The sequence below is a fragment of the Excalfactoria chinensis genome, chromosome 1, assembly GCF_039878825.1.
Source record: "Excalfactoria chinensis isolate bCotChi1 chromosome 1, bCotChi1.hap2, whole genome shotgun sequence".
In the NCBI taxonomy this organism is placed as follows: domain Eukaryota; kingdom Metazoa; phylum Chordata; class Aves; order Galliformes; family Phasianidae; genus Excalfactoria; species Excalfactoria chinensis.
Genome location: NC_092825.1, coordinates 146,299,979 through 146,315,748, shown reverse-complemented (window position 1 = coordinate 146,315,748; position 15,770 = coordinate 146,299,979). Strand labels below are relative to the sequence as shown.

Genomic DNA, 15,770 nt, shown 5'->3' with positions numbered 1-15,770 from the left:
TGAAGGGCCAACGGTAGCCTGGGGCGCACCAGGCCCAGCTCTGCCTGCGGGTGAGGGGAGGGGCTGCCCTGTCCTCTGTGCTGTGCCACCTCACCTCCTGCACTGAGGGCAGGGCTGGGTGACACACTGTAAGAAGGTTATACAACTATCAGTGTTCAAAGGAGGGCTCCAAAGGTGGTGAAGGATCTGGAGGGGAACTGTATGAGTACAGCTCCCTTGGTCCCTGAGTTTGTGCAGCCCAGAGCAGAGGAATTGAGGGGAGGCCTGATGGCGGCTGCAGCTCCTCACAGGGAGCAGAGGGGCAGCGCTGAGCTCTGCTCTGTGTGACAGCGACAGGGCCTGAGGGAACGGCATGGAGTTGTGCCAGGGGAGGGGCGGGTGGGGGTCAGGGACAGGGTTTGCACCAGAGGGTGCCTGGGCCCTGGAACAAGCTACCCAGGGCAGTGGTCATGGCACCGAGCTGTGTGAGTTCAAAAAGTGTCTGGACAGTGCTCTCAGATGTAGGGTTTGGATTTTGGATGGTCCTGTGTGGAGCAAGGAGATGATGATCCAAGATGGTCCCTTCCAATTCAGGACATTCTGTAATTCTGATATTTTTCCCTTAAAATGAAAAGGGCAAATCCATCTACTGATACTACATGCACAATTTTTCAATACCAAATTATTTTATCCTAGGATGCACTCTAAGTATATTTGCTGATGTAATTTGCACTCACCATTAACTAGTGGGTAACAAGAAATAACATCCATCTCTTCAGAGATTATAAAGCTTTATAAATCACTTGAGTTGAATCAAGAAACATACTAATAATGAGGGTACACAATCAACAAAACAGACCATCTCATACAGATTTCACAACATTATTTCATTCAATATTAGTACATAAGGAATATTTCGCATTCACAACATACAAAAAAAAAAATAGTTTGATTATTTCATAGTAGATTTTAAACAAATTTAAGAAGAAACATTGTATCTGACATGTAATACATTATTCTGCTTTAAAAAGCCAGGAAATTTAGCCTGGTTGATTTCTTCCAATTATTTTAAAGACTTTTATACACACCTCAGTGGCTCTAGAGATTATAGTAGCAGTTTGTATAGATCTAAGGTTTAGTCCTGCTTGCTACTCTGGTCGAATAGTTTTGGTTTCTATTCTGTCTGCTGTTTTCAAAGTTTTCTATCATGAAAATTAATAGCGCTTTTCATGCTACATCCACACAGCATGCTTTAACTTGCAAACTATACACAACTGAGAATATTTCAGATTCATTGCTTTAATCTGTTTATACCTACATTCCAACCTGGTTTCATGAAATAACTTGAATTTAGACAGAAAAAAATCAAGGAGTTTTAGAGAGTTTTTTGTTGCCGCTTTTTTCCCCAAGGAATCCTTTTCTAGCTCTGGTTTAGAGCTCAGCCATGCGTATGACTGCAGAAGAGTTAACTGTAGACAGGAGCTTCTCAACTAATGGTCTGCCATAAAAGCTACTGCCTTTAGAACACTACTTCTTCCACAGGGGGTCTTTTTTCTCCATAAAAAAAAGTTGTTAGTGACATTAGCTCTTCAGGTGCTTTTGATTCAACAATACAAAGACATTTAGTATACAAACTGTAAGTATCCTATTAAGCATGAGGTTTATAGTCGCATGAAGTTGTTACACCACATTGCTCCACAATGCACAGTAGCCACAGGAAAAAAAAAATCCTCCACCTTTCAGAATGGCATAGCTTCTGTTCTCTCCAGAAACCTCAAAACAAGGACATCTTCTGCAGTGATCTCTAAAAATCCCAAGTCTGCTCTCCTTTGACTAATGGGGAAGTAAACCGGAAATCTAGCACATAAAACACTCTTTGCCACCAGCACCTTTATCTTAAACTGCCATTAGTATCAAGACAGCAGTAGGCAAGTACAAGACAACTTAAGGTTTTAGAAGTTACAACCAATACCACAGCCTCCAATTCTAACAGATCCATGTTTCTCCATGGAGTTCAAGAGCAGATACAATCTGCAATATTAAAGGTTCACCTTCATTTGCATGGTCCCTAGTATACATGCTGACAGACACTGAAGTACTTCTGAAGTATTATCACTCTGTACTTGATTTTCAACTGAAAATAGAATCAAAGAATCACAGAATGGCCTGGGTTGAAAAGGACCACAAAGATCATCTAGTTTCAACCCCCCTGCTATATGCAGGGTCACCAACCACCAGACCAGGCTGCCCAGAGCCACATCCAGCCTGGTCTTGAATGCCTCCAGGGTTGAGGCATCCACAACCTCCCTGGGCAACCTGTTCCAGTGTGTCACCACCCTCTGTGTGAAAAAATTCCTCCTAATATCTAATCTAAATCTCCCCTGTCTCAGTTTAAAACCATTCCCCTTTGTCCTATCACTACCCACCTCATAAACAACCATTCCTCTTCCTGTTGATACACTCCCTTCAAGTACTGGAAGGCTGTAATGAGGTCTCCCCGAAGCCTTCTCTTCTCCAAGCTAAACAAGCCCAGTTCCCTCAACCTTTCTCCATAGGAGAGGTGCTCCAGCCCTCTGATCATCTTAGTGACCCTCCTCTGGACCCACTCCAAGAGCTCTGTGTCTTTCTTGTGCTGGGGGCCCCAGGCCTGGACACAGTACTGCATATGGGACCTCATAAGAGATGAGTAGAGGGGGACAATCACCTCCCTCTCCCTGCTGGCCACTCCTTTTTTAATGCAACCCAGAACACTGTTGGCCTTCCAGGCTGCAAGCACACACACTATGATTTGCTACTGCATAGGTGAAAATAATCTTCCATATGAACCAAAGCGGCCACTGTTGTGCTCTCATAAAGCCTCATATGGGACTTAAAAAGAACAAATACTACTGTGTGGAGCAGTGACAACCATTGGCAGAACCAGTATAATAACCTTTAAGAAATGGAATTCATGACTCTTAACTGAGTGTGGAAATGAACACAATAACAGAGGACTGTTCTTATCAGTCTAGACCCTGGACTATGGGAGCACAGAGGTTTTCAGGGAACTACATAGGATCCCTCAGGAGGAAGCAATTAAAGAGTCTGATGGTGCAGGAAAACTGGCAGATCTTCAAGGGCAACATCAAAGTGCAACACTAGTACATCCTGCTACCCAGAAAAGCAGGAGACTGATTCGACAAATGTTGAACCAGTGGTGAAGCTCCAGTGCAAAAAGACAATAAATATCACAGGAGGTGGAAGAAAGGACAGGCTACAAAGGATGAGCAAGGAAACATCATGCAGGAACCACATCAGGAAAGCCAAAGTTTAGACTTGCAGGGGATGTCAGAAGTAACAACAAGAGGTTCTGCCACGTCAGCAGTAAAAGGCTGGATAAGGAAAATACGGGTCCATGGTTGAATGGGATGTGTTATTGACACTGTACACTGGTGAGGCTGAGGTACTTGACACCGTCTTTGCTTGAGTCATCACCAGCATGGCCTACCCACAGGCCTCTGCAGGGTTCAAGGAATAGTATCCCTTGCTGTGACTAAGAACCAAGCTGGGGATTACTTCAGAGAACTGAACTGAAATAAGCTCGTGGCTGTGTTGATGGGTGCTGGGGCAGCTGGTTGAAGTTCTTTTAGAGCCATCATCTACAGTGTTTGAAAGGTCATGAAGACAGTGGGAGATCCCTGGTGACTGGAAGAAAAACTGCTCCTGTTCTCTGTGAGCACATTTCTGTGCACTGTGAAGGTGATGAAGGTAACAGGAGAGTCAGCACGAACTCACTCAGGGTAAAGGATTTGATATTGCTAATGGTACCCAATCTTGCCTTTCCATCCTCAGTCAACAGTTATACGAACTCTCACAGAGAAGTCCCTGTACCACAGTACAAAGCATAAGTTCACAATTAAGCTTTTACCATTTTGCATTCACATACAGATGTTCAGTATTGATAGAGCAAAACAAGGAACAGAAATCTAGTGTAAGGAACACACAGACATTTGGAGCTACCAGACACCCAGTACCTGAGAACTATGAAGCCAGTCTACAACCAGACTGTAACTAAGCCAGCTTTTTAACAGGAAATAATCAGAGAAAGAGACAAATGATGTGGAAGGACATGTAAAGAATTAAAAACATAACTGAGTGTATCTGTAATTCAGAGAGGAGAGAGTGATGCTGCTGTTTTCCAAGGACAGATTGATGTGACTACTAGCAAATTTTCAGTAGCTCACCTATAGCAATGACAGGAGCTCTACAAACAACAAAATCACAGATGATGATCAAAGCTGAAGTCTGAGCCTCTGTATTAATACTGATCTCTAGTGCAAATTCTGAAATTAGGGAGCTACAAATGGCGAAGCTGCCTAAGGAGGTGGAATGTAGCTGGCAGCACATGCTGGTATCTCAGAATCACAGAATCATAATACTGCTCAGGTTGGAAAAGACCTCAAAGATCCTCAAGTCCAACCATGACCTAACCATACTACCCTAACAACCCTCCACTAAATCATGTCCCTGAGCACCCCATCCAAATGGTTTTTAAACAGATCAAGGGATGGTGACTCAAGCACCTCCCTGGGGAGCCTATTCCAGTGCTTAACTACCCTTCCTGTAAAGAAGTGTTTCCTGATATCCAACCTGAACTTACCCCGGTGCAACTTGAGGCCATTTCCCCTTGTCCTGCCACCTGTCATGAGTGAGAAGAGACAGCTCCCACTGTAAGCACCTTTGAGATCTTGAAAGAGGGCAATAAGGTCTCCCTTCAGCCTCCTTTTTCCCCAGACTAAGCAGCCCCAGTTCCCTCAGTCTCTCCTCATAGGGAATATTCTCCAAGCCCTTCACAAGCCTTGTTGCCCTTCTTTGGACCTGTCCCAGCACCTCCATGTCCTTTCTGCACTGAGTTGCTCAAAACTGAACACAGTACTCGAGGTGAGGACTCACCAATGCTGAGTACAGGGGCAGGATGACTTCCCTAGTCCGGCTCACCACACCATTCGTGATCCAGGATGCCATTGGCCCTCTTGGCCACGTGGGCACACTGCTGGCTCATATTCAGCTGACTGTCCATCAGCACACCAAGGTCCCTTTCCATCAGGCAGCTTTCCAGCCACTCCTTCCTAAGCCTGTAGGGTTGCCTGGGGTTGTTGTGACCAAAATGCAGGACCTGACACTTGGCCCTACTGAAGCTCATACAGTGGCCCACTGATCCAGTCTATCCAGGTCCATCTGCCCTTCTCCCCTCTGGCAGATCAACAGTCCCTCCCAACCTGGTGTCATCTGCATATCCACCCGAGTAAAGTGGAGCAGAGGCAGCTGAAAGAGGCAAGGCTGGAAAGGCTGATTGAGCATGTGGCTTTCCACAAACTACCCTGTATGGAATACCTGCTGTCCTCCATCCATTGCACCACCTCCACCTCCAGCCCCTCATTCCCTGACAACCCAAAAGAGCTTTGACTTCACTGAAAGAGCCAAGTGCACATGGGGTGACCCCACACTGAGCTCTCATGGGCCTCCTCATGCTCATTAGTTTGGGCTCCATGCTTGGTCAATGGCCTTGTCAGACAGCATATGTAGACCTGGAGGAGAAGATGAATGTTGCCTGTCACTGCTGTTGGTTTTAGGGTTTTGTTTTTTTCGGCCTGTAGTTCTTGTGATATTCTGATACATTTAGGCAATGCAACCAAAAAATAACATTTGTAAAACAATGTCTGTGAAAGCAGATTCTCCTAAAAGACAGTTTATTAAATACTCATCCTCCCAGCGTGAAAGAGGGGGAAAAATCACAAAAACAGGATCCTTAATTTATGTAAGGGTTCATCTCCACAGAGAGAAACAGGGAAAAAGCCAATAATGCTAAAAAATATATAGCTCTTTCAGTATTTCCCAGCAGGATATGGAGCAAGAGTAAAATATACATTAAAAGGACTATTTATAAGGCAACCTCAGATAGGAAAAAAGAGGGGAAAAAAAAGAGTTGAAAGAATATAAAAAACAAGTGAGAACTAGAAGCAATCCCATCTCTTAACAAAAAACCAGATTAAAATAACGTTGGTCATATCATAACGCAGTGGTTCATGCTGCTGAAGTGTTCTGTCATACAGTAAATTACTGAATTATGCTTATTTTTCTTATGGTAACTAGTATATAATAAAAAATGTAATAATAACGTACACTTCCACAATAGTTCTCACTTGAAGTATCTCAGTGTTCTTAAAGAAATAAAGTATAACAATTAGGCAAGTGAGAACGAGGGATAGAGAGAGATTTCACTTCACACTGAGCCAACACAAAGGAAAAGAACTACAGACCAGTCATTTCTATTCCTCTTGCACTCTCAACATACAAATATGCTCTGCTGATCAAAACACAGACCACTAGAATGAGATGATTCCAATGAACATTAAAAAAAATCAAATCACTGAGGCGTAGATCAAGATGCAATATATTAGCTCTTTTTTCTTCATCTCAATTAGATTTTGTATTCACAATTATTTCTCTGATATGTTTGAGTGGAAAACAACGTAAATTAAGAACTTAGAAACATGAAGACCATCCATCCATCAGCAGGTGCTCATTACCTGTGTGCGTACATAACTACACACAGAGATAAACAGGAAGCAACATAAGGTAACTTTCTAGTTAATAAAGGAGCGATTACCTACCTCACCTTGATCATTTTCTTCATATGAACATACAAACCATATTTTGGAATGTACTAAATTTCAGTACAGTAGCACTCTGCAAACTAGAGATACCCTACTAGGTATATCACAAGACTGGAAAAGTAACTGCCTTTTAGATGCCAACAATTGTTTTGTGTGAAGTCTAAAATTCATTTAATTGTATCTTTGAACTGTTTTGCACTGCTATACAACAGAAGAGAGGTCTGTGTTTAGTTTGTATGTGTATCAAGCATAACAGGATTTTAGACTACAGCACTGTGTATCAGTTGGCTTTATAGAATACCTCGTACTCCTTTGAGTACAGCATTAATACCTTTCTGTCAGGATACAAAGAACAAAAATCTGTACCTCACTGGTTTCCTAGTTAAGATTCCAAACAAGATGAAAGTGACAGCTAAGTTGTGGATGCCAAATTCCCAGAAGAAACATAACATGGAGCACACACAACCATCATTAGAATTGGAGTTATCACGGGAATGGTATAAGGGCACATACCATCCAAATATGTACCCTTATGTCATATATATATATATATATTTACATTTTAAGCTATTTTCTAACACACTCAAGGTAATGTTGATCTTTCACAACTCCATAAAACCAACTCTTTTCAATCCAAAAAGAATATTTAGAAGCTCATGGTAATAGACAGACAACCTGCACGTTCCATGGTTTTCTTTTTTATAGCTAGTGCTTCTCAGCTGAATAAATCTTCTCTGAGATTCCCATCATAAACTCTGGGAGCAGAGCAGGCTGAGATGTCATATGTTATCAAAAGAAACAGATTTCAAGGTGAGCTCACAAAATAATTGACTGTGGATAGAAGGCAACCAGACTATAACCTCATGATGGACTTCAGTACTACACTCAAATCAAAGGGATGACTTCTTTTTTCCCAAATACAGCGTGTTTTTTAGGTGCACAGTTTTTTAGTTTTTGCTGTTGGTTTCTTTACAGTCAATACATTAAACTGTTATCGATGTTATATTTTTAAGGAACAATATGCTGCATAACAGTTTTAGTATGTGATTGTAACAATGCTCAATTATGCTCGTTTCTGGGTAATATCACACATTCTGTTTGAGACTATTTCCATCTTTCTCTGCTTCATTCCTTTTAGGCTTGCTACTACACTCCTAATTTGCATGATCATTGTTATCTGAAAATATCCATTGAAATGAAGTCTAAACACATCTTTTGATTGATTAAACCAGAGATAATCTGAGACTGTCCATTTATTATTTATTCACGCAGTGTCTAGTGCAATGAAATCCTCATCCACAGCTGAAAATCTACACATTACTACCATATGTATAACAAACAATACCAGATAGAACAAGAACTGTATTCCCTGCAGTGCTCTATAACAGCCAACTTACCTGCCTTGGAAAGTAAAGCAGTGGCAGACAGTGGTCAGTAAATTAAGTCTCAGAGGATCTAAGATCCTTCTCTTAGTGAGAATTTTAGACAGCATGATACATCTTGCAATCCCACCTGCATTTTACATTTGTAAACTTGGTTAAGATGGCTAAAGGCTGTCAGGTAAGTGTGAAAGTGGGTGTGCTGACTGAGCTGTTTAAGCTATCATTTCCTATTAGTCTTAGACTGATTACCTTTCCATAGTACTGTTGCATCTTATCCTGGAGGGAAAAAATCCCAAACAAATAAACAGTTGGTGCAACCATGGTGTAAAACAGATCTATATTCTATGTAAGTGGGAGGGCTGACCTCAGAAAGAATAAGAAATGAGCTATATCATAAACATGCAGTATTTGGCAAGGTTGCAGAAGGGAAGTTCATTTGAGTCTGAGAAGCAGTGAAGGTGTCTATGTTGTTTCAGATAGAGTTAGATATCATCAATCACATGAAGTTCAAAAAGACAACATGCTGGATTCTGCACGTAGGATGGGGCAGCCCTGCTTGTGTGTACAGACTGAGGGATGAGAAACTGCAGAGCAATCCCACAGAAAGGGATTTGAGAGTTCTGGTTAACAGCAAGTTGAATATGAGTTAGCAGTGTGCCCTGACAACTCATAGGCTCAACCCCACCTTGTGGTGCAGCAGGCCTGGCACTGACAGCCGGATGAGGGAAGGGGTTGTTTTTGTCTGCTCTGCTCTGTGAAGCCTCACCTCCTGCATTGGGTGCAAGTTTGGGTGCCACAGTGTAAGAAGGACTTAAACTATTAAAGAGCATCCAAAGGGGGACAACAAAGATGGTGAAGGGTCTGCAGGGGGAGACACGTGAGGAGTGGCTGAGGTCTCTGAGTTTGTGCAGCCCAGAGCAGAGGAGCTGAGGGGAGGCCTGATGGCGGCTGCAGCTCCTCACAGGGAGCGGAGGGGCAGCGATGAGCTCTGCTCTGTGTGACAGCGACAGGACCTGAGGGAACGGCATGGAGCTGTGCCAGGGGAGGGGCAGATGGGGGTCAGGGACAGGGTCTGCACCAGAGGGTGGTGGGCACTGAATGGCCTGCACAGGGCAGTGGTCAAGGCACCGAGCTGTGGGAATTCAAGGAGCATCTGGACTACATGTGGTTTGGATTTTGTGTAGATCCCTTACAGCTGAGGATATTCTATGACTGTGGGCTGTGATCATATTCCCTGAGCAGAACAATGAAGGAAGATATAATTGTACCTTCTTATCAGGAGCTACTTTAGGTATGTCTCATGCTGCACTGCATCATGCAACATCCTTACGTCCTTACTTTCTGCTAGAATTAGATATTAATATCTTTCTAAATAACGTCAAATTTATGGCTCAGTAGAGCAACTAATCAGTCATATCAGCTGAACCTCAATAACACTCCATGAGCATGTTCTATTCCAAGATGAAGAAAAACAACAGAAGATGGCTAGTTTCCTTACAGAAGAGACTGATATACACACACTGCCCTTAAGCTGCTCGATTCCCCAAAACATAGTGCTAAATGTAAAGTATCATTTCAGCAAGAAAAATAAGATAAAATTATGTGGAAGAACCGAGGATTCATAAATTACAGTGCTGAATACTACATGTATGGTTTCTTCTAACAACACAAAGATGTTTGTAAGGAAAAGGAATCAATATAAACAGTTTCCCTATGCAGTCAAGGAGCAAGTTTTGCTATTGACACTCTTCTCAGAAGAATTTCAATAGATAATTTCAGATGACTTTGAAAATAAAAGAGATTTCTGTCGCTATCACCCAAGCAGAACACATTTCTGCATATAACTTAAGCATCCGTGGCTTTCTTTGACCTGACAGGATAATTTGGCAAAAGGCACAGAACAATACTGGCCTGCTAAAGGGTTCTGCCATTTCAGTCATTCTTTTCAATATTCATTCGTGATAAGGCATAGGAACACAGATTTAGAAGACGAATTCAGAATAATCTTCCAACAGTGATCTGAGAGGAAACAAGGACAGGAATGGATGGAACTGAAGATCCGGAAACAAAAAGACTGACAAATACTACAAGAGCGTTGTTCTCTATATTCGAGGATTAATTCGTGGACTTACTCTGCAAGGACTTATGGTCTGAATCTGCAAATACTGAAGAAACGTCACACATCTGAGTGAGACACAACAGTTTTAAAGTACTGGTCTTCATCAGCAGCAATGGCCATCAGAACATCAAACTCAAGGCAGCCAACAGTATCCATCCTAACTTCTTGACAGTAGACATCAGTTAATGAATCCACTGTCTTGTTTGTACTACCATTTAAATTAATGCAGCCTCCACACATTTTTACAATGAGGATCATAACTTTCTAAATTAGGTTTTTGGCGTAGCCAAATAACACTTATTTATTTCCACCTTCACAAATATAGGCCGAGATAGTTTTCTTCGTGTCCTTCTTTGAAGGCAGTTACTGACATGCAAATATGTTACTGTGAACCAAAAGATCTAAAGCTGTAGGTCGTTGGAGGATATTAAATGATAAGCAAATTCACATTTCTAAAGTAATTCTACCAATTTATTAGCAATGCCAGCTCCCGTTCCACAGTAGGGGAGGTAATAACAAAGCCTTGTTAAAGGGCAATGTGATATCTTTTATGTAATGTCTTTTTTAATTTGTGATGAAGTCATTAAAGCAGCACTGTATCTTCTTGAAGCTTCAAACAATAGTGGGCATTAAATCTCCTGTGCAAAATTAAGGACAGTAGTTCACTGGGAAAAATAAGCATCTGTTCTTGCTAATGCTGATGGGCTTCTAAAAATCATTAAACTATTCTAAATTGGCAATGATAAAACAAAGAAAAACTGTTTTAACTTTTTCCAAATCAAAGAGAAAATCCATTTTCCTTGTAAATACTTAGTTCCAAATTTGCCCAGTAACCTGGTAACCTGTACCTCATAAAGCATTTCTCTCTTGTGAAGTTGCCTAAATTCATTCACCCACAATCATTTAGCTTCTATGTAGTATCTTTTAAATCTGCACTAATAAAAGCTTCTCTTTACTGCATTTACAGTCTGTAGACCCCAAGTCAAGACCATCTCTCTCTAGTCACAGGCTTGAAGGACCTGGTGCTTCAGGCATAGCTGAAATACAGATTTTAGCTCCCCAGTTTCTTAAATCTTAACAAGAAACTTGTCTGTTCTGCTGTGGGAGCAGCTCACATAGCTTTGTTCTTCTAAGCTTACCCTGAAATCTCAATTGGCCTATACTTTCTTCTCTGTTGTATTCCTTCTGCTGTGTTGCCATTTAAATGCACGTTTGATTGTGCTAGATATGTAACATTTCTGCTGCATAAGAATACTTTCTTAACATTGCTGTTCAGAGATGTCGGCTCAGGTTTGGATACAGAACACCCTAACACAATGCAAGAAACAGATATATCATGAAAGCAAAATCAAAGATGTCATTGCAAAATAGACAGAGATCTTGGAGTTCAACGCACAGACTGTAAAGAACCTCAAAACATACTTAACCTACCCTGCAAAAAGATCAAGGACTCCAAAAAGAAAACAATGGATCAACTCCAAACACATTAGAAAATGCTTAGTCTCAGGTTTAATTAACTGCTCTGTCCTGGTTCACAACTGGGGTCTCTATAACCACCACATGTTGTCGAGGGACAACATCAGGTGAATATGAGGCTACCTGGAGCAGAAGATAGAAGACAAATTTCTAATGGAAGTACATGTGGACAAATGGTGCCTCTTTCACCATAACCATAACCTGGGTCTGTTAAGCCTCAGAAGACTGAGAGGGATCTGATAAATGTTTATAAATACTTAAACAGAGGCGGGAGACAAATGGATGAAGCCAGGCTCTTCTCGGTGGTGTGTAGTGACAGGACAAGGAGTAATGGCCTAAAACTTACACAGGAAGTTCTGTACTACACAGGAAGTTCTGTACTAGCACATGGAAGAACTTCTTTGTGGAAAAGGAGACAGAGCACTGGAACAGGTTGCACAGAGAAACTGAGGAGTCTCCTGTGGAGATATTCAAGACCCATCTAGACATCTACCTGTGTGACCTGCTGTAGGGCACCTACTTTAGCAGGGGCGTTGGACCTGATGATCCCTTGAGGTCCTTTCCAAACCTGGCAATACTCTGATTTTAGGAAGTATGAGCCAACTTCAAGTTAAAACCTGTTTTTGTCTGTATAAGGAATGTTTTTTCCCCTCCTATCATGATTCTGCTTTGCCAGGGTGGGAGTAAAAGGAAATGGAATGTTTTTTGAGCTTTTTATTTCTACTTTGTCACACTACTGCAGTGACCACTGTACGCTTCGGCTATGTTGCTACACAGCAGTATTTTTTACTGCTTCTGTCAATAGGCTGGGAGATTACTACTTCACAACCAACAAGTATAAACGTGATTTTTTTTAAGAAAGGCTTTTAAGTCCCATGTGAAACACATATTGTTTAATCATTACACACATCAAGTTACAAAATAAACTGAAACTCCGGAGTGCACACTCAAATGCTATGGTTATGTCATCTGCTGAAGTCATCTGCCTAGCTGGCATTTTACATTTACACTTGCAATCCCCACTTGAAGCAATGATGGAGGCATTTAGCTTACGCTCCTTGTGGCCTTGGAGATGTACCCAGAATGAGAGGGGCACATTCTGGCTCCGGCTCTTTGCTAGTAATTCAGTGCTGGCACTGAAAGACTCTTGAGAAAATCCCCATACGTTTCCTTCACCTGCATCATGCACTGCACTCCACAGGGGCATGAAGGCAACAGGGCACACTGGCACAGAAGGAGAACTTTACACAGTTCCCACCTGCCATCATTCCAAATGCATCCACTTGCATCCATGCAACAGCTGCCCAGTATGCAATTAAACTCTCCTCTGCCAGTTGCTCTCTCACCAGGCAAACATTTCAGAAGCCAGGACAGCAGAGGACTGGCTGCGGGTTCCAAACAGCACTGCATGCATGGTCAACCAATACCCACACTCCTACAGAAAAGCCTTTTCTGTGAGTCCCACCTTGGAGGTTAAAAACCAGAAGCAGCAGCTAACAAAGGCATAACTAATACAAAAACACCTTTTCTGGTTGATAGATTCATAAGTCCTGCAAGGAAGCTTTCAGTACACCAGATAAGGAACAGTCACATATTATTGCAACTCACAATTAATTTAATTTCACCCCATAACCAACAATGAGAAAACCAAGCAGGAACAGCAAAAGGACAGCTGTCTTACTAGACAGGTTTTGGAGGAGTCTGCCTCCAAGATGATGAAACTTTGGCTTCTACTTTTAAGAAGAGTCAAAAATGCTGTCCTGATTTGCCAAGTTTTCAAAGTAGAAATGTCTCCCTGCGCTCCACCACGCTGCAATGGAGGTGCGACTATAGAGACTGCAGGCACTGAAACAGAAAGGGAGCTACTCCAAATTCATACTGCTCAGATCACACGTCAGACCCCACCCCACTCTTCCCAGTTATGATATTCACCTTCCCAAACAGTTTCACAGCACGTGTCTTTGATAATCACAGCCTTCAAACACTTGTTCCTGTTATGTCTACAAACATCTACATATTCAAAACAGTCTCTGAAGCACACGCTAAACATCTGTTTCAAACATCTTTCTCTTTAGAGTTTGAGCTGTTTTCTGGAAAACTGCCACCCTAATGGCCAGTTCCTCTGTTAGCAAACTGGAGAATTCATTTTGTTTTTATTGATTATTCCCTCATGAAGAGCCATAAAGGTGCTGGAAAATCTTGACCAGACACTTCTTAATTAGTACCAATGCAAATAAAATCTCAAATCAAACTGAGCTCTTTGTCCATAGTCTCAGTCTCTGGAAAAGAAAGGGATGACATCATTTTCTGCTTACACAGAAGTCTGTACATTTGTATTAAAAAATAAAACCTAAGGAAATTAATAAAACTATATAAATTACTCATTTCCTTCCAGTTTCTAAGATGCCTAATAGGTCTTCCAGAATGAAATCACACTTCACTGAAGGAAGCATTCTTCCTGAAGGGACCAGCAATATCTATAATGCATAGAACTGACTGTAAATTTTATATATATATAGCATTTGCCTTTTGGAGAATATGAAGATTTGTATTACATCTAAAGACACAATAAAAAGCATCCAGAGGACTTAAAATTACTTCTAATGGATCTGTCTTTTCATCACTGTGGCTTATAAGACAGTCAAACTTCAGTGTTCCCTCAGCCTATGCTGGGCTGGTATATTTTCTGATGGTACTCTTGAGAAGACAGAGAAATGAGCAAAAGCGCCCTTAAATGTCAAGGTTTTTTACTCAAATTAAACCTCAAGGGCATTCTGAATAACTGATCTCTCCTTGCAAGTCTTTCAGATTAAGCCATCCTGAAAGTTAATTCCTTGTCTTCCATATCATTTAAGTTCTCAATTAAATAGCTGAGAAAATAGCAGGAAGGAAAAAAGCTAACAGAAGGAGGCAAAAGCCCGTCCTTATATGGCAACAACATTTCTCCTTCCGTAACACTCTCTGCTTGTTGGATCCACAGCAAGAAGGTGGCTTGACTTTCTCAGCACACCATAATACGCACACAAGGAATCAAAGTCTCTATGACAGAACAAAACCTCGTCTTGTTAGCATCTATAAACATCCCCATTAAATCCAGATCCTCTCATGGCAATCTGCAGTCTCTAATGTAATTATTATCACACGTATAAGAAAATGCCATGAACAAATCCAAAACCATAGCCACCCATTTTCCTAAAATCCATTACTCTAACACCAAACGTTTCCTCTGCAAAAATTCAGAATTGTATCCATAGGGTCAGTTTTCAGCAGACTCCACAACGCTAACTTTAACCATATGAAGCTTCCAGCCCCCTTATCACAATGATAAACAAATATATTCCATCTCAAAGAGCAGTTCCACATAGATTTGAAAAAAGAGAAAATGAAATAGGACAAGTTTATAAAGGACACATCAACTGCGCTAAGGCAAAGAACGCAAAAGGGTAGAATAGCATAAACATGTGGGCCTTATTGGACATGGATTTGGTTTCTTTGCTGCAATCCATTACTCTTCCCCATTCTTCAAACTTCATGCTTTTGGGTACTCTTAAAATTACACTGCAGTAAACATCTTTGCTAAACCAGCTGATTTCAGTACGTCTTCCACAGAGTTCTGTGTTCCCAGTAGGTAAAGTCAGATCACCACATTTTCCAAGAAAATGAGCTTCAAAATGGTAACAGAGAAAAGGGCAATACAGTAGAGGGCCAGCTAACCACAGAGTACCTTGGCAAGGGTCACCAGCTTACTGAAGAACAAAGCTACGTACATAGAAACCTCTGCTTACCCCTTGCTCAGATTCCAGCAGCTCTGTTTTAACTCTGACTGCCGGCATCCCATCCAGCATTAACATTCTGTTTTCAAAGGCGCTGATGTCCTGGAGCAAAAAAAGACAAGGGTAATTAAAAAAAGAACCACAAACATGAAAAACATTTGACAGAAGTTACTGTTGTAATTCTATACTATTATGGAAGTTCCTTCTAACTGGAGTTCATGAACATGCAATAATAACGTTAATAACCTGTAATAACAATGTTAAACCACTGTCTTAGTAATGGACAATACATGCTGAGAACTTCTGTTAGAAGCGAGAGTTGCAAAGCTGAAATTCTCTGAATCGACATCCTCGTTGCTGATGCCCCATTCCACTGTTTCTTGAG

General features: G+C 41.4%; 1 protein-coding gene across 7 annotated transcripts in view; it reads right to left on the bottom strand.

Annotated features, from left to right (window-relative positions):
* The window catches only part of KLF12 (KLF transcription factor 12), a 271,938-nt gene that overhangs the window by 150,989 nt on the left and 105,179 nt on the right, over positions 1-15,770 (bottom strand). For all 7 annotated transcript variants that reach the window (XM_072354294.1, XM_072354332.1, XM_072354313.1 and 4 more), the window contains exon 3: positions 15,398-15,487. In XM_072354294.1, coding sequence (XP_072210395.1) covers positions 15,398-15,487 — 90 coding nt within the window. The remainder of the gene's footprint in view (positions 1-15,397; positions 15,488-15,770) is intronic.